The sequence below is a fragment of the Homalodisca vitripennis genome, chromosome 4, assembly GCF_021130785.1.
Source record: "Homalodisca vitripennis isolate AUS2020 chromosome 4, UT_GWSS_2.1, whole genome shotgun sequence".
Classification (NCBI taxonomy): domain Eukaryota; kingdom Metazoa; phylum Arthropoda; class Insecta; order Hemiptera; family Cicadellidae; genus Homalodisca; species Homalodisca vitripennis.
The window spans coordinates 56,887,823-56,910,225 of record NC_060210.1 but is presented as its reverse complement, the minus strand read 5'-3'; the positions used below and the strand labels follow the sequence as shown (position 1 = coordinate 56,910,225).

General features: G+C 33.5%; 1 protein-coding gene across 1 annotated transcript; it reads right to left on the bottom strand.

Annotated features, from left to right (window-relative positions):
- Positions 1-232: 232 nt before the first annotated feature.
- LOC124359335 (charged multivesicular body protein 2b) lies at positions 233-22,121 on the bottom strand. Its single transcript, XM_046812001.1, has 6 exons — positions 21,893-22,121; positions 12,045-12,136; positions 9,495-9,611; positions 6,201-6,381; positions 2,769-2,875; positions 233-557 (listed from the first exon to the last, which is right to left on the bottom strand). The coding sequence occupies exons 1-6, from the start codon at positions 21,936-21,938 to the stop codon at positions 450-452; spliced, it is 651 nt and encodes a 216-aa protein (XP_046667957.1). The 5' UTR covers positions 21,939-22,121; the 3' UTR covers positions 233-449.
- Positions 22,122-22,403: the final 282 nt, after the last annotated feature.

The window sequence follows — 22,403 nt, the reverse complement described above, 5'->3', positions numbered from 1 at the left end:
TTTAGTGACAAAGGAATTTTATTTTAATTTTATAGTTTTTAGCCGAATAAATGTGGCGATCACTTATTCAGAATATTTAATTTATTTATTATTGTATATATATATATATATATATATATATATATATATATATATATGTTAGTAGTTATTAAATATATCAAACATGAATTGTTCAGGAAAGTGATAAAAGATATTTTTTTAATCATTGGTAATTAAAGGATTTTAAAGAAAATTTCTAAAATATGATTTTTATTTACATTTATAATTACATGAAAAATTATACAAACATCCTTATATAAATAACATCCATATGTCCATTTTCCTACTAAAATAGTAAGAGCAACATCAATAATTCATATAAAGCTGGAAAAATTATCTGGAATCGTTGATTTGACCAATTTGACTAACATACAATTGAAGTAAAATCCCCAATAAGCATTAAAAGGCACTTATCCTCGGAGTTTGGCAAGTTGCTCCTCGATCTCCTCATCTGTTGGTAACCTTGCTTTGCTCTTATCACCAATTTTATCAGAGGCTGCAGATGGAGCTTTGGCCATCTGAAACAGAGAAAAAGTATGATCAAAACAACTCCTAATAACTCAGACACGTTATAATTTAACCATGTGGTTTTTAATTTGCTCAACAATGATAAGCTTGGAAAGAAGCAGTTGTTGAAAAGGTTGCTGAATTTAGGCATAAAATGTAGCAGATTGAATGTATTTATCTTTCTTTTACAACATAGTCACTGCTATCAATTAAATGTGCTGCACTGAACATTCTTTTTAAGTAAAAAAATCTTTAGTCTTAGGTCCATAAATATACATTTTTAATTATTTTACAATATTTTAGAAAAACTAAAAATGGACTCATAAACACATTTTTAGCAGATAATAATAAAATGATGACACGATATGCTGAAGACACGGTAATGCATCAAACACCTGTTAGTCATAAAGCTTGATAAATGTGGAGTAATATTACAATTTTCTTTATTTATAACATATTTACATCTCAGAATGGAGAAATTTAGTAAATTCAACCCACATATGTTCTAAAAAAAGTAAAAGTAAAGTAAAGAATGTCTTATTTTACCAGGCGAAGTTGGGGCTAAGAAGCCCTCTCTAACAATTAACCCGGGGACCAACGGCTTAAAGGTGACTTCCGAACCACCACCAATGGCCGGGCAGGCAAGCTGCTTGCAAGGACAGGATCGCTCAGCGGTCACCTATCTAAGCAGCAGCCACGCTCGATGTTGCTTGATCTGGTTATCTTGCGATAACCGCCGTACCCACTACACTGCGCCATTGGTCGAGTACGTTCTCTATACAGGTGTCCCATAACTCTCTGGACAAGGGTATACTTGATTTCTCAGCTCAAGACAAACATATTTCACCAATGAACATGGGTCTCCATGCTTAGTTTCCCATCCATCTGTCTGTATGTGTTTTTTTAATAAAACTGTAATACCTTAAAAACTAATAAATTCAAATATACCAAATTTGGCTGAAATGTTTATGATAACAAGGCCAGTTACTGAAAAATATATCATGAAATTATCTTTAGCATTTTCAAGATGGCGGCCATTAAAATTTTTAAACTTTGAATATCTTACGAACCTGCGATTTTTCTAAAGAATTACAAAAATAACAATTTTTATAGGATTTTATCTAAAATCTAATGACATTGAAATTATTTAAATTGAATAATAAATAGCTGATTTTGAGCAGATTTACTGTGACAAGATATGGCGCACATTGAGGTTCTCACTAAATACACAACAATACAAACACTGAATAAACGGCAGCTTATTGCACACTTACTGTAGTAATCCACGTTTACTGCAGTACATTTCTGACTTTTCTCGGATATCACATTGATGTTATTGGTTAAGAGCTACACGAAGAGCAATGTAAATATTGTTAATCCGAGTAGAGTGTTTCCTTTTCCTAGCTGAAGGTGTTGTTTTTTGTGCACAACTTGAATAACTGCATACAATAAATAGTCAATACCACTTAGATATACTTTTGAAGAAGGTGAAACTATTAACTACTAAACTAATTCGTAAAACCATAGAAAAATGGGCTGGGAAATATTATCCCCCTTACAGCTCCGATTTAGCACCACGTAATTCACATTTATTGGAGGCATTAGTTGGAAGTTCTAGAATAACAAGGATGTCAAAATAATTGTTGGAAAATTGGCTCAAACACCAAGAAAAGGGATTTTTAGCAGTCAACATAAAAAACTAGTATCCTGTCACAAATGGTGGTGGAAATTATGTTGAAAAGTATAAAACGACCTGTTTTATAGAACAAAAAATTGTTTAATCTACATTCCATTCATGTAATATTTTCTGAATGCCCCTGGTAGTTTTGTGAATTCTATTAATATTTATTAAATTTTTGTGTTATTATTACTCTATTATTTTTATTAGTTCATAATATAATTCTTAAAAATTGCAAGTTTTACATGAATTAAAACATTCTTAAACATATGGTTTTATAATTTTTCAATTTCTTATAATAAAAAAATTTGGAGTACAAAATATCAAAAATAGATTTTCGTAGAGTTGTCAAGACAAACCAGACATCTGATAGTAAATTCATCGTTGACTACAATAATTCAAAGCAGAAGAAAAGTGTTCTTTCTGCTACTTTTTGGGAGGCAAAAATATGGCGCACCAATTCTTGTCTTGACTACAACACTATGTTACCAACCATCCATACTTTTATTCTTATAAGGCACTTAATTTCTAAAACAAATCTTACCTTTCCCGAAATTTCAATTCCTATTTCATCGAGCACTTGGTTTACAATGAGATCACTTTCTTCTTCATCTCCTGATTCATTCAGCATGTCGTCTAAAGTCTCATTTACTAAAACAAACACCGTACACATTTTTTAATGTTTCAGAATTATTATAATTTAAAAATGTAAAAGATAATTAACAATAAAATAAACTTAGACCACTGCAGTTATTGATAACACTAGGAGATATATTAATTATAAGGAAGAAAGAGTAATATATCAACCTTTTGCTTGCCACAACAATGAGTCTTTATTGCTGGAAAACCCTGCTAAAAATACTAGGGCAACAGTCTGTCATCACCGACTGTTTTCATAAATTTAATTAATCCCTTATACATTCCATAATGTTTATAAAGATATTTAATTGCTTATCTATCCTAGAATAAAACATATATAATTCATATACTACCTTGTATTGATTATGATTAAAAAACACAAAAAAGTTGCAACTGCAGCTAGCAGTGATCAGCTTGCGCCTGATTGGCGCAAAACTTGCTGTGTATATCAGTCTATTCAGTCACATTGATGAATTTACCTCGTTTTAGAGGTTAGCATCTGTTAAGTGCTTTGTAAAATTTATACATATATATATATATATATATATCTTATATATATAAAAATCTTGAGTCACGATGTATGTTGCCAATAAACTCCAAAACGACTGAACCAATTTCAATCAAATTTCACATGTATCCGTAATTTAGTCTAACTTAGAAGATAGGATAGTTATTATCTGAATTATTCGCTTATGTCGTGAATATAAATGAATAAAATGAAGAAAAGTTTTCAAAGCGCCTGCACATTATAACCTGCAATTACGAGATAGATACGTATATTAAACAGTGAAACACTATTTGAAGGCGCTAAGTTATGATGTATAATTGTCTAAACTAAATTTTTGGTTGAACTTAAAGGTTGAGTGGTAGACCACTTTGTAATAAAATACATTATGCATGTACAATACATTTTTGACATATTTTCTTGATCGTGACATCAAGGTAAAATCTACATCGGGGTTGGAAATATAATTTACTTCAACCAGAAATGCTCATACGCGGGCAAAACTTACGAAAAGCGTGCGAAGCCGCGGGAAACAGCTAGTATATATATATATATACAGGGTGTTTGAAAAGTATGGGTACGGCTTAATATTTTAAAAACCATAGGTGATAACATCTATAAACTTTGCACAGTGTCATATGGCTATGTAAACTATTTTTCCTTGCTATTACCATGACATGCCAACCATGGGGGGACGGCCCACAGAGGAAAACATGGAAATCTTAAATTGAAGCATGGGTCGAGTGATACCTCATTTGAAAGAGCTCACTTAGTAGAGTTGAATGCCTCAAACCGCATCTCAAAAGGTTTATCCAATCAGAAATGGCGGCTTGTTTTAGGTACACATTGTGAAGTACATTATGCGCTGCCATTTCTGACTGGATCGTCGTATTCTGATGCGGTAGGCGGCGTTTCACTCTACTAACCAATGTGTTTTCACTGACTTTTTTTAATTAACAAATTATGTCATAAATTAATAACACAATAAATAAAACTAAAAAAACATTGGTATTTATTGTGTTTCATCATCTGATATATTTAATGACGACACTGAATAAGACCCTACTTACACATCAGAACAGGGCACACAACTGAGATTTTTAAATCGTAATCCCCTGATCATAGGCCCACATTGTGACAGTGATTTTTCAACTCAACCTAGACACTCAATAAGGCCTATTTTGTCAGGCCTACAGTTGACAGGTGAGTCTTTAGTGAAAAGTTGTCTGAATAAGACAATGATGAAGCTAATGAGATTTGGCAGTAAATCTTACTGTAAAATGGACTAGCAATTTTATTCATGACTTTTCTTATAATGAGACAACTTGTCATAAACGTATCCCTTCAGTTATTGCATCTCCTATTTCATACTTTAACTTATTTTTTACATAAACTCTTACCTTGATGTTGGTCACTGAAACCAACAAATGTGCTAATCAAACTATTGCTAACAAAGGAGAAAATATATCAGCTCAGCCGCTTGCAAGGATGGCTTCCTGACACCTATTCAGAAATAAGGGCATTCACTACTGCAAAAAACATGGGTCTTATAAAAAAACCTGACCACAGCTTCTTACTGGACAAAAAAAAATCTCAATTTACACTGTGGTTATGAAATATGTTTATACAAAATAGATTTCAGGCTCTCTTGCAATTCATTTATGTTACTGACAGTACAAAGTTTCCCACAACCTGACTATACACTTAAATTCCAGCCTGTTACAGACCGCTGCAATTTATTGTTTCAATGCTTTTATGTAGGACACCAACAACTGTCTGTTGACGGATCACTAATAGGAACAAAGTCCAAAACATCTCTAATGCAACCACAACAAACACCACCACCATTGGGGGATCAAATTCTGGATATTATGTGATTCATTTTCAAATGACTTCTTAAGCTTGTTTTGTTACAAAGAGAAAAGTGGCTAGGGAAAAAATTAAGCATATTGGTATTTTGTACTATGCACTTAAAATAACTTCTTACTATGTGCAAAAGCCTAAAAAAAGGCTTCCAATTTTCACTGACAATTTCTTTACCAACATTCCCTAGTTAAAAATACTTTATAACCATGAAACTTATTTTTCACTAGGACAATTAAAAAGAAAGAAAGAGCTTCCTGATGCTGTTAAAGTTCAACGTGCAATGTATGCAAAATGAAATTTTAATGTTAGCAAACAGAGAAAAGTCATACTTGTTTCTTTAATACTTCGGCTCCCAGGCGGCACAATGTCTAGTCTTAAACTGAGCAACATTGTCAGCTTGCGTAAGCTCTGGAAGTGAATGTGTTAAACTCTGAACATTCGAAAAGAAGGCATATTAGGGTTGCTACAGATAAAAAAAACCTGCAACGATCTTAGATTATAATAAATATATGTATGAGATAGATTTATTCTATAAAATGCTGTACGCATATTACGATAAATGGAGTACATTAAAATACTGGAAAAAACACAGTCTTTTACCTGTTTCACAAATGCCATCAAATTTGTACATTACTTTAAAGAAATCCATTGTAAAACTCCCATCTTCTCATGCACAGAGACAAAAATTAGGAAAAATGTGGAGTGTCTTATTCAAAATTTTGGTTACGCCGCGGCCGCCTACTGGTCAGCAGTCGGATACTTTTTGGACAGATCTCATATAGTTATCCTTTCTACTATATACTGTGTGTATTGGAACAGTTCATTCTTATTATTAAAGAGTACATATTTATGCACTTTGGTTTAAATGGCCATAAAAATGATAAAATACATTTTTACCACACCTTTGTTATCAACATAAAGGTTAAAAATGTACTTGATATAAAACTAGTTTACACCAAAACTCACTCATCTCTTCTGTCATGTCCATCTTCATGTTGGCCTGGGAGAACTCCCGCATGTTAGCTGCCACCTCCTCAGGTTTCATGATGTTGTTCATGTTCTTCATAGTCTTAGCTGTGGTGGACATAGCACCGGCCAATGCCACATTTGCTCCCATTGCTTTATTTTGTGCACCAATGCTTTGGATCTAAACCATACATCACAATAAAACTGTAATATATAACAACAAAAAAGAATCCTCAAATAAAACAAAATTTACTCAGATAATCAAACCCATACAGTTCTTAAAAAAATTAAGTAACTTTATAAATTAATAACATTTTTAAATAACAAGGTGAGTTATTATAAAACGTAATAGGCTATTAGTAATACAAGTAACTTTTTTATCCATAAAATATTATTCCTTTATGAATGCTACTTATTGATCACTTGATTAACATATTACGTAGTTGTTCATTTACCTGTCTGCCCTAATTAAAAAAGGCTGTTTATCAGTAATAAAACTTTATAAATGTAGTCACTAAGAAGACGTACTGATTATAAAACAACTAAACCTGTATTAAACTCTTCCAAACAATCTCTAGTATAATTAAGTAAATCAATTTTAACATTTCATTATATAATAAATTGCGATAATAAAGTAATTTTATTACTGAAATTTATATGTTGAGTATTGCAATCTCACCATTTCTACTCAATATTTTTGTACTAATGAGATGATAGCTTTTATTTAAATCTCATCGAAAATTCCCCAAAAAGTAAATACCAGCTCAGTTTCAGTCTTTATGGCTGAAAAGGGTCAAACAAGCTGTTCGAAAAATCTTTATTGATATATCCTTCAGAAATATAATTGAGTAAAAGGAGTACTTTCTGATTAAACAAAGGCCACCCATTCGGAGCATGCTGGGCTGTTATGGTTAGGCAATCATACTGTAAATATTATAGGATATGTTTTTTCTTCACTTTAAGATAGTTATCAAGGTCGGGGTAAGTTACATCTGGCCAGCAGTATGCACAGAGTCATTCAAGATCAAGCGCAATTGGCCATGTTGCGACAGTGCATGTATAAAAACTATATGTTTGGCTCGTTTGTACTCGATATTACATGTTTTATCTTGTAATTGTATTTTATCTTGTAAATTTAGCTCTCTCAAACATTTTTGATCAGATCCTCTGAAATTTGTAAACTTTACTAATAGATACTATCTGAGAGATGTTTTTGTTTGTTTACATCTCATCAATGCTGCCCTGGGCTGATGGCCAGAGGTGTTTCTGTCAGCCTGGTTAGGTACTCTTAAACTCATTCAAGAGTTTCTTTTACAAAGACTTTTGGCTTTCCAAAGCTGTAACATTTAGGGTTGAATTTAACAAGTTCGCTGCGGGCGGTAACTCTGGTTACCACTGCTTTGCTGCGCTAGGAGCGGGCGGTAACTATGGTTACCACTGCTTTGCTGCGCTAGGAGCGGGCGGTAACTATGGTTACCACAGAACCTTTGTTCTGAAATGAGGTCAGTATGCGGCCAGCAGTCGAGCTATTACAACGCCGTATTTTTCACTCCTCGGGAGGTACTTGTCCCGCATTTTTATGCACTTTGTTTTCACATTAGACTTTCTCATAATTTTTTATGTTTTTATAGTTGTAAGTGATTGTGCAACACAATGGATGTTCCCCCGGGACCAAGTGGTGTACAACAAACAAGTTCTAAGCGTACAACAGAGCCAGTATTGAGTTCAGACAATGAGGATGACAATATGGACAATGTGAAGTACCAGACAGACTCATTCAAGTACTCACAACCGGATTTGAATGAATAATATTTCCTTTACTAGACAGGAAGGATTTTTAGTTCCTTTTCCAGATGAAAAATCTCCAATTAGTTTTTTCACACTGCTAGTGGATATAGTTTTTTAGAGGGAATTGTTAAGCCAACCAACAAGTACACACTTGAGTTTTATTGTTGGTCCCATACTGTACACAGCTCTTGAGTTGGTCAAGAGCAGCCAGCTTTGAAGAAAGTAACTAATTTTCAGTCCACAGAGGCAATTGACGTCTTCATCCGAAGACTGTTGAAGGAGAAGAGAGCTAAAACCTCTTGCTAATCAACTCATAAGCAACAGGTAATCACTAGTAAACAAAACAGCTGATCTATTAACGAGGTTAACCGAGGTTAACAACCTAGCCAAAGCAAAATAACAAAACCAGCTGTGGCCGAGAACAGGCCATCAAAATAAAAGTGGCAGACGCCACAAAGCTTATGAGCCACAGCATGACCAGTATGGGTGGCCTTCATTTAATCAGAAAGTATCGTCAAAAGTTACATGAGGTTAAAATAATTCTGGTATTTCTTTACAGTGGGTTTTCCCACCAGTCAATCTTGAAGATGTTCCTTAATTTCCTCAAACACTAGGATGTTTCCATGCTAACACGAGAAAGAGGACTTTATTTGGAAAAATTTGAGTTGAATCATTGAAGCCATCGACTCTAAGAATGTTTTGTATGATTATATATGGAATAAGGAAATGTTTTCCATTTATGTATCATCATTTAATTATTTTAAAGTACTACTTTACTATCTAAGAACAGAGATTAAAGTTTAATGTGTTATTACTATATTCATACTTAAAATGGGAGAGTCAATGGCCGAGAGGTCTAAGAATTCAGACTTTGGATCTTTAATTAGATACAGCATAGGGTCAAAACCTGTCTGTGACTATAGCACTTTTTATCAGTACTATTGACTTTGAACTGTACTGACTCTCCCCCTTACTCTATTTGATAGGCAATTGGACTATGCAGACGAGCAGAATAAGGCTTAAAAGGGGATCAGCATCTACTTTTATAAAAAACCCTCATGTGAGTTTCACGTTGTTTGTTATTTAAATAACTCTAAATTGCAAATAATTAGATGAATTTCACTGATGAAATAAATTGAAAACTAAAAATTAAAATACTTTTAGGACTCCGTAAGGTTATTATTGTAAGTTTTATATTTTATTAGCTATCTCAAATTTTGCATGAAGGATTTTGAATTTAATTATATGAGTTGTCCTTTTAATATATAGATTCAAAATAAACTGTTTTATCACCATGAAATAAATAATTTTAAAGGTAATTTATTTTATGTCTTCAGTAATTTAAATAATAAAACTACTTAAGCCTAATAATTAATTGTGTGTTTACAATATACCTCTCTACTTGGGACAATCAAATTTATTTTATTTAAATAATTAAATTTTAAATTAAGACAATTCAATTTCAATTTTTAAAGAAAATCTTTATGTAAAAAATCAATAGCGCACCTTGCTGTTTGCGGCATAGGTCCGGTTTCTCTGTTTCCGCATCTGTATCAGTTGCTTTGCCAGCATCTTGCACCCATCGTGGTTTCCTTGGGCAGCGAGTTTCTTTATCTCCATTTCCTACAACATTCAATGTGCTGATCACAATCGTTTTCAACCTATTGTGTTCTTCAACAAGAATATGCACTACAATAAGATGTTACATAGACCATCCAGTGTAGATATTTCTTGTATTACATTATTACAAATAAATTTGAAATCTTGACAAAATATTGTGAAATTTTACTTTTAAGAATGAAAATCATCACATTCAAAATTGAAATGCTCCTCAAATTAATTAATTATATATATATATCTTCAATAAGAATAGAAAAATAGAAAAAAGGAACATAAAAATCCTCTATGTTTCGTCTTAACCCTTACCACGTGGCAAACGGATATATCCGTTAGGCCTAATTTTGACCGAAACGCGGTAAACGGATATATCCTTCAAAGTCTATTTTGTGTTATTTAATAAATTTTAGTTGCCATCGAATCCGCTAGAGTTCAAGGGAGTGTTTAATACTTGTTCCGAAAAGCAGATGTTACAGTTTGAACCTCATTGGCGCATCACAGTGGTGGGAGGGCGTGGCTTTGTCCCTCGTGGCGTGATTTAGCCTCAGTCCGCGGCGAACCATTACGCGGTAAACGGATATATCCCGGCACGGCATATTTTAGTGTTTAACGCTGTTTTGCCATATTTCCTTATTTACTGTTCGTGTTCCTATTGTATTTAGCATTATATTATCTTTTTATTTTGTTAATACTTTATTTGTTGTGTCGTTATAGACCTATATTGTTCTATGCAATGGCGAAACCTGACAATTTTTTGTAAAATTTGAAAATTTGTTAAAAATTATAGGGGTCTGATTATTTTGTGATACTGTATTATTTTTTATTCCTAATAGCCACCACTAACTAAAAAAAATTAGAGTTGGTAAAATGTTTAAAAAAAATTTAAAGTTAATTAGGTGTTATGAGTCAAAATTGAAAGATAAATTCCGCATGGGAAGGGTTAAAACATTTCCAAGAGATATAAGTAAATATATCAACAAAAAATAATAAACAAAAGAAACATCATATGGTAATAAAACTAATTTTGAATTACGTACAAAGAGTAAATAATTTTGCTTAATACAAGGAATATAAAGTTATAAAATAAATTTGTAGTTAAATGTGTAATGTTATAAATTAAAATTGTAAAGTGTAATTTATACATAATGCTATCCATATCTTAAATTTAGACCATCTGGATGTTTAGTTTGTAGCACCCTCTGATGAGCTATTTCGAAATAATTTATTTTAAGTTTATGGGGGTTCTGAATTTTGTTAATACTTTTTAGAGAAAAGCATTCATAGAATTTTTTGTTATACTGCATTGCATGGGCCGAAATAGGATTGGATTTAATTTAAAGGTTTGTATTGCTGCGATTTTTGTTCATTCTAATGTGCAATGGAGTTATGGTCTGACCAATGTAGTCTTTCGGACAGTCTTTACATGACAATTGGTAAATGACATTGCTGGATTCACGAGTCATTTTACCAATTATCGGATAATTTCATATATATATATATATATATATGTCTTGTACCTAACGTGAATGTTACTGAGAATGAACAATTCAAAACTTTCTTTGAAATTTCAAAAAGATCTATCGTAAAACAATAAAATCAGCCAAAGCACATAAAATTGAAACAAAATTATAAATTATGAAAATTTTTCCAAAACTGCCTGGGGCATTATTAAATATGCAACAACGCAACTCAATGTTTCATCAATTTCAAAAATTCCAAACTTAAAAATGAATTGATCGCTGAAACATCAAAGTGTAAAAATTTGTATGTGATGATTTCTGTATACAGAAATACAAAATACTGATGCTTGTATGAAATTTTAAAAATTGTTTGCACAATAAAGATTTATTATTATTATCATTGCATTCAAGCATCCCAAGGATAAGTGATAAACACTGGAAATATCCTAATTTCTGCATGATATATCATCTTACTCTTCCAAGATGGAATACACTTGCATCATCTGGATTCATGTTATAACATTTTAGAATAAAACAAAAATGTTAATTATTTCCTACCATATCCGGGTATTTGGTGAAACTCTATAGAAAACCTAATATTTGTCTGCACTTTATCCCTTATAGCTGATTGAAAACGAATTTTACTTTACCTCCAAAAAGGAGTCTCCTGGAACAGTAACATAAACAGTGAACTGTTTACTAACTAAGGAAAGTGATGAACATCAGAAAACTTCTCTACACATTAACTTATCTCACTTAAACACATGGAGATATAAAGATAGAACAATAAATCGGAAATCTTTAAAAATTGAAGTTTATTGTTGCAATAGCATGATTCAAATTCTCTTTGCACAAAATAATCCATACCACTTAAGTTTAGATTTCTACAACAACATATTGGATAGGATAGTGTTTATGATCATTCTACTGCAAAATACTATGGTACAAAATTAGATCTCTTTCAAGTTAATTTGCTCACCAGTTTTTTTTCTTCCCTCTCCAATTCTCTACGATCTCTCTCAATTTCTCGTCCAGCTTTTCGCAAGGCTTTATCATTTTCACGTTGTTGTTCTGAAATTAACATTAATTATTAATATGTTGTAATACAATGTTAGGTTCACACAGGAATAAATCCTAATAATATTATAAATGTGTATTTGTTTGTTTTGCTTTCACACGTCAACTATTCAACTGATTGTATTGACATTTTACATGGACATTCTTAAGGTCCCCGAGATATAAAAAGACCTATTTTTATTTCAAAAATCCCACTGGGCTACGCCCCTCACTGATTACTAAAGCAGTGAAATATCTCATCTTGGTTTCAAAGTTGTCAAATATTAATTAAAGTGCCTGTCAAATGTAATTAACTCTTCTATTTAAACATTGCTTTAGGACAGCACAACCATATGTCTAATTAATTTAACCATTATTTTCAATTTGTTTACATTTATGGTCTTGAAAATATAAGAGTAAGCTTGGTAGTAAAAACACGTCTTATTTAAGCCTTTTCTGCAAACGCTGTTGAGCATAGAGTAAAATAACTATCAAGACAAAAAAATATAAATTGTAGTAAAAATATACTATCAGTACATGTTACCAAATATTAAATATGCAGTGCTTGGTAAGTACTGAAATGCAAATATCAAAAACAAAATTATTATCCCTAACTTTATCTATAAATTTAAAAACTGTTATAAAACCCATTCTTAGTTGTCTTTTGAGAGAAGTAATATATATATATATATATATATATATATATATATATATATACATATATATATACATATATATATATATATATAATTTCAATAAACATTGAATCGCAAAAAGTACTTGCTCCGCCGGGAGCAAGTATATGTATATATGTATATATATATATATATATATATACATACATACACAGGTCTGACAAGCCTACTTCTATATATAATAAATATATATATATATATATATATATATATATATATATTTATTCTTAATCGAGAAACAAGGTAAAATCAACTATGGAACAAGTAAATACTAAAACCAGAGTAAATTACAATGGCCATTAATATATCCTTTTTGATAGATTTTCTTGATTATGGCTACAAGGTAAACCCAACGTTGGCGTCAAAAACATAGTTCTCTTGAACCAAAAGTACTCATTCATGTGAAAAGCCTACGAAATTGTGTGTGGAGCTGCGGATAACTGCTTGTAAAAACTATATATACAACAATCACATATTGCAACTATTATATAGTAAAATTCATACCACATGAGAAATTTTTGAAAACAGAAATAATTTAAGTGTGACAATGGACCCAATTTAACCATTTTGAATACTTTGGTATTATCCAGAAGCCACTATTTTTTAAAGAGTTTTTCTTACCAGGGCCTTAAAAGACTTTATTATTTAAAAAAAAAGACTTTATTTGATGTATTGTGAAAATTATATGTCCTTATGACGACCGATTCTTGTTTCCTGTCTCGCAAAAGGAAGTGATGTCGGCAAGATCGAGGGCACTCTGTCCTTATCTACTACGTCTACCTATTACATGATATAAGTAGGTTTAACTTAGGTTACCATAAATATATTACTAGTAGTACTAAAGTTAAAGATAACTCTTACATGCTCTCACATGATTTGAGCTTGAATTTTGGTTCCATCTCTAAATTTCCAACGTGCTGGCAACGAAGCTTTTACTGATAGCCACCTGGGCATTTCCAATTGGTACTTTCTCGACCTCAGATCAAGTTCCAGATCATCCAACTATTCCAATGTCAGATTACATTGGATGATCTGGCACGTGATCTGAGGTCGGGAAAGTACCAATCAGAAATGCACCTGGCTATCAGTGCAAGCTTCGTTGCCACCACATTGGCGAAAAAGGAAAACGTCCCTAGTACCCAAATCCAAGCTCAGATCACGTGAGGACTTGTTATACCAAAGTACCCATTTTTGTTTGATAAGATGATCAAACGAGTTAGATACCCATCTGAATGAAGCCACAAACAAGTGATGCCAGTTTATAAAAGGACCGAAAACTGTAGGTCATCCATCAAGTTAAACCTATTTCTTTAATCGCTATTTAATAACTAAATATTTTAATCACCAATAACAGACTAACAAATTGCATTTTTACTACAAATACTGGGTGGCGCAAAAAGGATGGTCGGATTTGAACTGTATAGTACCAGTGGAAGGTGAGGAGGGGGGACCACTGCCGGCCGTCTGCAAGTCGGCCATTACACCCAGTTTGCCATGAGATGGCACAATGGACAGTCGAGCATCATGTTTTTGCTGTGGAACAGTTTTTCAGAAATAATGAATCTTTTATTACTGTGCAACGATTGTTTCGACAACGTTTTGTTGTAGCGCGCGATGAACCCATTCCAGATCGCAGATCCATATCACGTTGGGTGACTGCATTCCGGACAACAGGGTCTGTCATGAGTGGTAAATCTACTGGGCGTCCACGTACGGCAGTTACTCCACAGAACATTGAGAATGTTAGAGCGTCAGTGCTTCACAGTCCGCGTCGTTCCACTACGCGTCGTGCTCAAACTTTAGGCCTCAGCCGTCGTTCGTTGCAGCGCATTTTAAGCCGTGAGTTACAGTTTCACCCATACAAAATTATGATCACGCAAAAGCTCTATGATCGTGATTTTGAGCACCGAAGACGATTTTGTGAAACAATGTTGGACATTTTGTGCTCTAATAATGATGTTGTGCTTTTAATGTCAGATGAAGCCCATTTCCATTTAGACGGCTATGTCAACAAACAAAACTGTAAGTATTGGGCAGCAACTAATCCCAGAGAATTGCACCAAAAGCCTCTTCATAGTGCTAAAGTAACAGCCTGGTGTGGAATGTCAAAATTGGGGATTGTTGGTCCTTATTTTTTTGGGGAGAACAACGCTACAGTCACTGTGAACTCGGAACGTTACGTTAACATGCTACGTAGCTTTTTGGGGCCGAAACTGCGAGAGTTACGTGTAAATCGAGATCGAATTTGGTTTCAACAGGATGGGGCCACGGCCCACACAGCCAATGACTCTATGTGTGTCTTAAGGCGGATGTTCCCCCACCACATCATCTCGCGTTTTGGAGATGTCCACTGGCATGCTAGATCACCTGACCTCTCAGCCTGTGATTTTTTTCTTTGGGGATACCTAAAGTCAAAAGTCTACGTAAACAAGCCCCGAAACTTAACTGATCTGAAGGAGGCAATCAGTGCAGAAATTATGGCAATTCAAGAAGGAACTGTAGTGAAAGTGATGGAAAATTTCAAGGAAAGACTTGTGGAATGCATCACCGAGGAAGGACATCATCTTCCGGAAGTTATTTTCCGTACATGAATTCTGGAGGTTATTTCTTGTAATTGGGTGCCTGGGAGCATTTAGTTACATAATTGAATAAAATTAATTTGTAAAACTGATGGAGTTATAGTTATTTAAAATCCGACCATCCTTTTTGCGCCACCCAGTACAATACAATAATAATACAATATACTTTTTATTGCCAGAAACAATTTTAACATTGCATAGCATGCGTCACATAATAATAATTGTATATTCATTAAAATAATAAAATGTCTTATGCTAACAATTTAATTTTTAAAATATCGTAAACAATATCGAGTTTAGTTAACAATAAAAGTTGTCAAGCAGTAAAATTAATATATAATAAAGAATAACTTTGGATGTCAGCGCCCATGTACTACCGCACATTGAAGCTAGTGAGATGGTCCATGAATTCAACAACTGTATAAAATGAATGAGACACTAAAAAGTGTACAATGTAATTTTGAACCGATTTAGATCATTTATTGATTTTATTTCTTCAGGGAGCCCATTTAGAAACTTTATGCCGACTTGAGAAGGAAGTTGCTCGTATCTTCAATCTATGCTGAGCAGGTCTGACATTTTCTCGATACCTTGTATCGTAGTTGTGAATGTCACGACCTCGAACCATTTGGCTCTTAAACCGACAATGTACAGTAGTCTCCAGTATATACAAACATGGCAATGTTAGTATTTTGAGCTCCCTAAATGAATTTCTACACGACTCTCTGAAGTTTAATTTAGCAATAATTCTGATAGCTCTCTTCTGTAAGACAAAAAGTCTGTGGAAGTCGCCATTTAAACAGCCACTCCACAATATAATACCGTAGGATAAATGTGGGTGGACCAAACCGTAATATGCAATTTTCATTATTTGATCTGAACAGTATTCGGCAAGACCTCTCTAGAGATAAATATTACTTGATAGTTTCGCACAAACACTGTCCACATGGTTCCTCCAAATCAACCCTCTATTGTTGTATTCCCAGGAGGTGTATTCCCAGGAGTTTCATACAGTCAACTTCATCCAGGACCTTGTCGTCCAACATCACAGTAGGTCTGTACTGAAATGGTGCAGTGCTTCCACCAAAAACCATGTAATTTGTTTTCGAACAATTAAGTTCCAAGTTTATGTTTTCAAAGTATTGTGTACATACATTTAATTCTTCGTAAGCTTGAATTTCAACTTGAAATTTTGATTTGCATGTGAAAGAGAGAGTCGTGTCATCTGCATATTGGACTATGTGTCCTTTATGAATATTTGAATTCAAATTGTTTACGTACACCAGGAACAAAACTGGTCCGAGGATGGATCCCTGAGGGACCCCATATCTAAGACTGGTTGTACGTGAAAATGAATTTTGAACTGATACTTGTTGTTTTTTTATCAGAGAGGTATGAGTGAAGCCACTTCAGCGGCAAACCTCTAATACCGTTACTGTGCAATTTGTTGAGGAGAATGCTGTGATCTACACAATCGAAAGCCTTAGTCAAGTCAAGGAAAACGCTGAGCGTTACTGTTTTCTTGTCCAAGCTATCAACAATCAGCTCAATTAAATGCGTGATTGCATCGATTGTGGATTTATCTTGTCTAAAGCCAAACTGATTTGGAGATAATATATTATTTTTCTCAAAGAAATTTAGCATCCTACTTAAGAAAAGTTTTTCAAAAACCTTACTTAGCACTGGTAGGATTGAGATTGGCCGATAATTATTTACTTTCAACGGATCATGTTTCTTAAAAATTGGAATTACTACAGCTCTTTTCAGTGCCGTAGGAAACATGCCTTCTTGGAAAGATGTATTGATTATCATTGTCAGTGGTTTCAGCAGAGGCATGTAACATTGCTTGAAAAGCCATGTCGACACGCCATTTACGTCAGTTGACTTCAACACCCTTAGAGAACGCATCACGCCAGCCACTTCCTCCTCTATTACAGGAGTTAACACCATTGACATGACGGGACTTGGCGTTTGACTCGTTTCAAAAGAACAGCAAAGATTTTGATTTGAAACATTACAAAAAAAGTCATTAAAAATGTTTGCCACATCTGAATGGTCCTTAATAATTTCCCGATTGATTTCAATTTCTATAGGTTTATTGAGTGCCTTAGTTTTGTGCTTAAATTATCCCCAAGCGGTTTTTTGAACATTTTTTGTTTCCTTAATTGCTTTATTAAATTCATAGGCTTTGACCGCTTTAATAACCTTTCGATAGATTAATTTATACTTTTTTACAAAATTTTTGAATTTTTGAATACAACCGTAAATTATTTCTAGAAACAATTATTCCTGGAGTAATCCAATTAGTTTTTCTTTTCTCTTTATAATTAATTTTTTTTTAATGGATAATATACATTTAGATTGTTACAAATGAAGCAATCATTTAAATAATCGAACATTTCTGACGAGTTTTGGGTTTTTTTGAATTGCCAAAGTTCTCGATTCAACCCTTTGTTTAACAGGTTAATGTTAGAAGGACGTGTATCTCTTCTATATACAGTGACGTCTTGTGTCTTTTTAACCTGTTGACTGATTTTGATTAATTGCGCATCATGGTCAGATATGGCAGTGGCTACAACGGACACGAACGTCCCGGGTATGTCGGTCACAACGTTATCTATAGCTGTCTGAGAACCACCAAACACTCTTGTTGGTGAATTCACCAACCATCCCAGATTGAAGCTAGCCAGTAAATCTCGGAACTTTCTGGTTTTGCTACAACCCTGATTCAATACGTTAATATTGAAATCTCCAGCTACCAGAAATTGTCGATTTTTTGACGTTAACTCTACTAGGAAATTCTCAAGATATTCAAAGAATTTACTTTCTGAGCTTTCTGGAGATCTATAAACCACATAAACCGAGAATGAGCGACCATTACTGAGACTAACAGAAATACCCGAGAGCTCAAGTACCTTTTTACCTCCACTTGAGTAGCATCCAACCTTTTAAATTCAAAACATGGTTTGACAAAAACAGCAATGCCGCCTCCTTTAAAGTGGGTCCTATTAAGACTATTGGCAAGTGTGTAGTTTTCTATAACAAAGAGATCAATATTTTTGTCATTAAAACCGTGTTAGGATAAAAGCAGAATATCCGGTTTGAGCTCGTCACAGAGTAACTCCAGCTCCTGGAGTTTATTAGTTGCTGATTGCGCATTTTCGTGTACGATAGTTAAAATTCCCGAGCTTGAGACACTTTGCAGGGGCGATGACAACCCTTTATATCTGTTAAAGGCTCTTTTACGTTTACATAAATAATCTTGTATGTGAAGAATAATTTGTATTCATACAAAATAAAATTACAGCTACTCAATAATTTGTTATTATTATTATTATATACAGCACAGATTACGTTTAAAGTTATTTATTACATATCATGAATGCCATCAATGCTATCTTAGACCTAAATAAATAATATAACAACCAATTATATATAAGTTTCTCTGTCATATATGTCTAGGCCAAAGTTGGTTTTGTTATTTTGTAATGTTATTGTTCAATTTATTTTATTAAAAATTGTAATTGTTAATCCTTCGAATGCCCCAGGCATTTTCCCAAGTCATGTGCATAAAGTGCTGGGCTATTTTTAGCATATTTGTAAGCTTTTGGGAAAAAAGCTGATTGTAAATCAACTATCCAACAGATTTCAATGATTTTTGTGTTTTTTGTTTTCTAATTAAATGAAGAATATAAGACAATTGTTACAAACAAACTTTGCTTTATAAAAATATTTAAATTTTTACAAAAATTTTTTTTACTTTTTTATGAAAAGAAGATTGAACCTATTTTAGTGTATATACGGTATTTTTAAGATTTTTTTCTTTATACCATGATAAAGGCCATTATATTCTAAATAAAACCCATCATGTATAATATATCATTCTACAATAAAAACAAACATGGAATTATATGTATAAACAAAATGCTGCCCGGTACCGACATTTTATAAATTATACTTCATTTGTCAGAATTTAGAAATTACATTATAATAGTGTGGTTTTCACAATACATCAAATAAAACATCAAGAAAACACAAATAAATATGATTAGTAAATGTACAAATAAATATGATTAGTAAATGTACAGACAAATACTTGCTTCCTTTTTTTTTTGTATGGGTGTCAGCAACTTTGTAGAAACCAAAATAACCCTATTATACACTTAAAACTCACGTTTGTCGCTTGGACAAAACTCAAATCACTACATTACTTTCATAAAGAAGTTACTATTTTAGTTTGTATTTACTCAAATGCATGGTTATCAACACATAAACAACAAGAATGGCCGCTACACAACACAGTACTTGTACGTTACATTGTAACTGGAAGACAAAATCATCGCATAGGTACTTCGGTATTATTTCAGCTCCACTATTTTTGGACGAGTTTTCCTTATCGGGAACCAAAATAAACTTCATTGTATGTTCTTAATACTTTCTTTCTTCCATAATAAATAAAAAAATTCTCAATGAGTCATACTTCCTATCGCCAAATCGCCTGCAAATACACTTACACGAGCAACCCTTCAAGTAGACCTAGACGCATGAAACATATGTGTCACTTTCGAATAATAAAACATTTATTTAGTTTTTGTTTTCATTGATTGACGTAATAATTTGTAAATTTAAAAATAGCCTAGGTTAAAGAAAGTCAGTTCTTTTTAATACTGTAATTTACTATATCCCCCATAAGGAAAACTTGTCCAAAAATAGTGGCTTCCTGATAAGTACCCAAACGACATATGTTTCACTAATCTAAGAGTAGGGAAACAACATAAAACTCGTATTTATCGATAGTTTGGCACCTATTGAATATATCTGGTTAGATCGAAATAACCTTATAGGCTACTAAATAAAATTTATTGAAATACGAAAGGTCAAAATTAGCAACGCCCACTTTATGCACTTTTTGTACCGTCAGAATTAGCGATGCTGCGGCACTCAAAAGGTTTTTTTTTTCCCCTTGGGGCGGCCTACTGCTATGCACTTAAGCCTCAAGGGCTTTTTGCGCACCCCGGAAACGCCATGAGGCCTACCAGTCTACAACTTCAGCAGTTCAACAAACCGCCGAAAACAACCTATCAGGTCCTCCTGGGAAAATTCACCACCCCTGTCCATGCTACCAAAGATGGCATACCGCTCTCTTGCTATTGCAGGGCAATCAAAGAGCAGGTGCTCAGCAGTCTCCTCCTGCTCATTACACCTTCCACAGAGCGGATCCTCCTGAAGGATGCCAACTCTGTGTAGATGCTTCCTCAGGTGACCATGCCCCGTGATGAGACCAATGACCTTAGAAGACATTGATCTGTTTAATGAGAGAAGGTCCGAAGCCACCTTGGAAGAAGGTGACTGTAATACCACTCTACTCACTCTCAAACCCGGATGCAACCTCCATCTTCTCCCATGCTCCGCGCAAATCCATTTCGAGACAACCCTACAGGATTCACACCTTGGAACACCGCAGAGCCCTGGTTGGCCAGGGCATCAGCTCTTTCGTTCCCAAGAATCCCCTCATGACCAGGAACCCAACAAACGGTTACATTGTTGATTCTGGCAAGGGAATATTCTTGTTGTTAATATAAAAATTCTTGTTAATTAGGATTAAATAATATCAAATTGAATTGTTCGATAATAACTATTGGTATCAATTTACAATAACGTGACCATGGAAAGGTATGTTAAATTTTTTTCCTGAAAATAATAGTGAAGAAAAAATTCATCGGCAACGAAAATCAAAGGAGTTACGATTTTTTTAAATCCTCTGAAAATTCTGTTTTTGACAGTACGACTGGCTACACTATCCATATTTGACAGTTTGGTATTACTCCGCGGCTCTCTCAAATAAAGAAGCGACGCCATTTTGAACTATTTTGTTCCTCCGTGTCTATTCTTAACCTCCTAGTTCAGTAGTGGTAATGGCACACCTTTGTGTTGGATGTTCATTAAGGTAAGTGATAAGTTACTGCTGCGCACTGCTTGCTTTTTTAGAAAAAAAATTAACTCGAGCTTGCAAAATTCGAATCCCAGATCACGTGATGCCCCTGCTCCTTAACGCAATAATGCCCCAAAGGCATCAATATAATGCAATAATGCCCGAGAGGCATCAATATAATACAATAATATACTTTCCCCCCAGTTTATATGCACCTGTGATAATAATACTTGGCTATAAATGCCCAACCCATGAAAAAAAGTCCATTTTCCATGGTCACGCTATTATAAATAAATACCTAACTATTGAATAACAAGTAAAGGCCGCTATTAAAATCTCTCCAATTCTTTAGGTAAAGATAGCTATATGAATTTAACTTTTTACATTTTATATTAGTGGAGAGCGGATTTGAGACATCATACCAGGCACCACAAACCCTAGGAATGGTACTGACATATAAACTAATAAGTTTAAATCCAAACAAAGTAACTTTTCAACTTTGCCCTTCTTAAATTTCAGAAATATGTTTTTCTGATACAAACTAAGAATAAGCCTTTAAACTGACCTTTTACAGTAGGTTTCTTCCCAAATATACTATCAAGGAAGCTCATTTTATTAGAAAAAGTTACACAATCCTTAAGTAATACACTTTACTGGTAATAAAATAGTTTAAAACTTAAAATTCTTTCTTGTGAAATATTGCACTCTAACATAACCTATACCTACAGCTGAAGTGACTCATAACCATAGTATATTGTTGACAAGTGACATGTGAAACAAATACAAACACCAAGATAACATAACACATGATGATTGAAGACAATCACAAAGACCTACAAGTAATCTTTAATTATTGTTATTAGCCTCCTGAGTATAATCTGAGGATGTAGTGCTAAATTTGTGGCAGAATACTATTGATAATCAGTATCAGATGTTCAGAATGCTTAAAAATTCAAATTTTCTGGATTTGATAAATATCTAAGATTATAAATTTGAATGCATCAGGTGGCAAGATATCTAAAGAAAGATTACATCTGTAAACTTTAAATAATTACATGAAAATTAATTTTTACATA

Excerpts from the sequence above, each read along its gene's own strand:
- LOC124359335 (XM_046812001.1), bottom strand. The coding sequence starts at position 21,938 with ATGAGCTTCCTTGATAGTATATTTGGGAAGAAACCTACTGTAAAAG. Across the intron at positions 6,382-9,494 it reads CCTATGCCGCAAACAGCAAG|ATCCAAAGCATTGGTGCACA; the intron begins GTGCGCTATTGA and ends TGTATGGTTTAG. Across the intron at positions 558-2,768 it reads GAATTGAAATTTCGGGAAAG|ATGGCCAAAGCTCCATCTGC; the intron begins GTAAGATTTGTT and ends TCTCTGTTTCAG.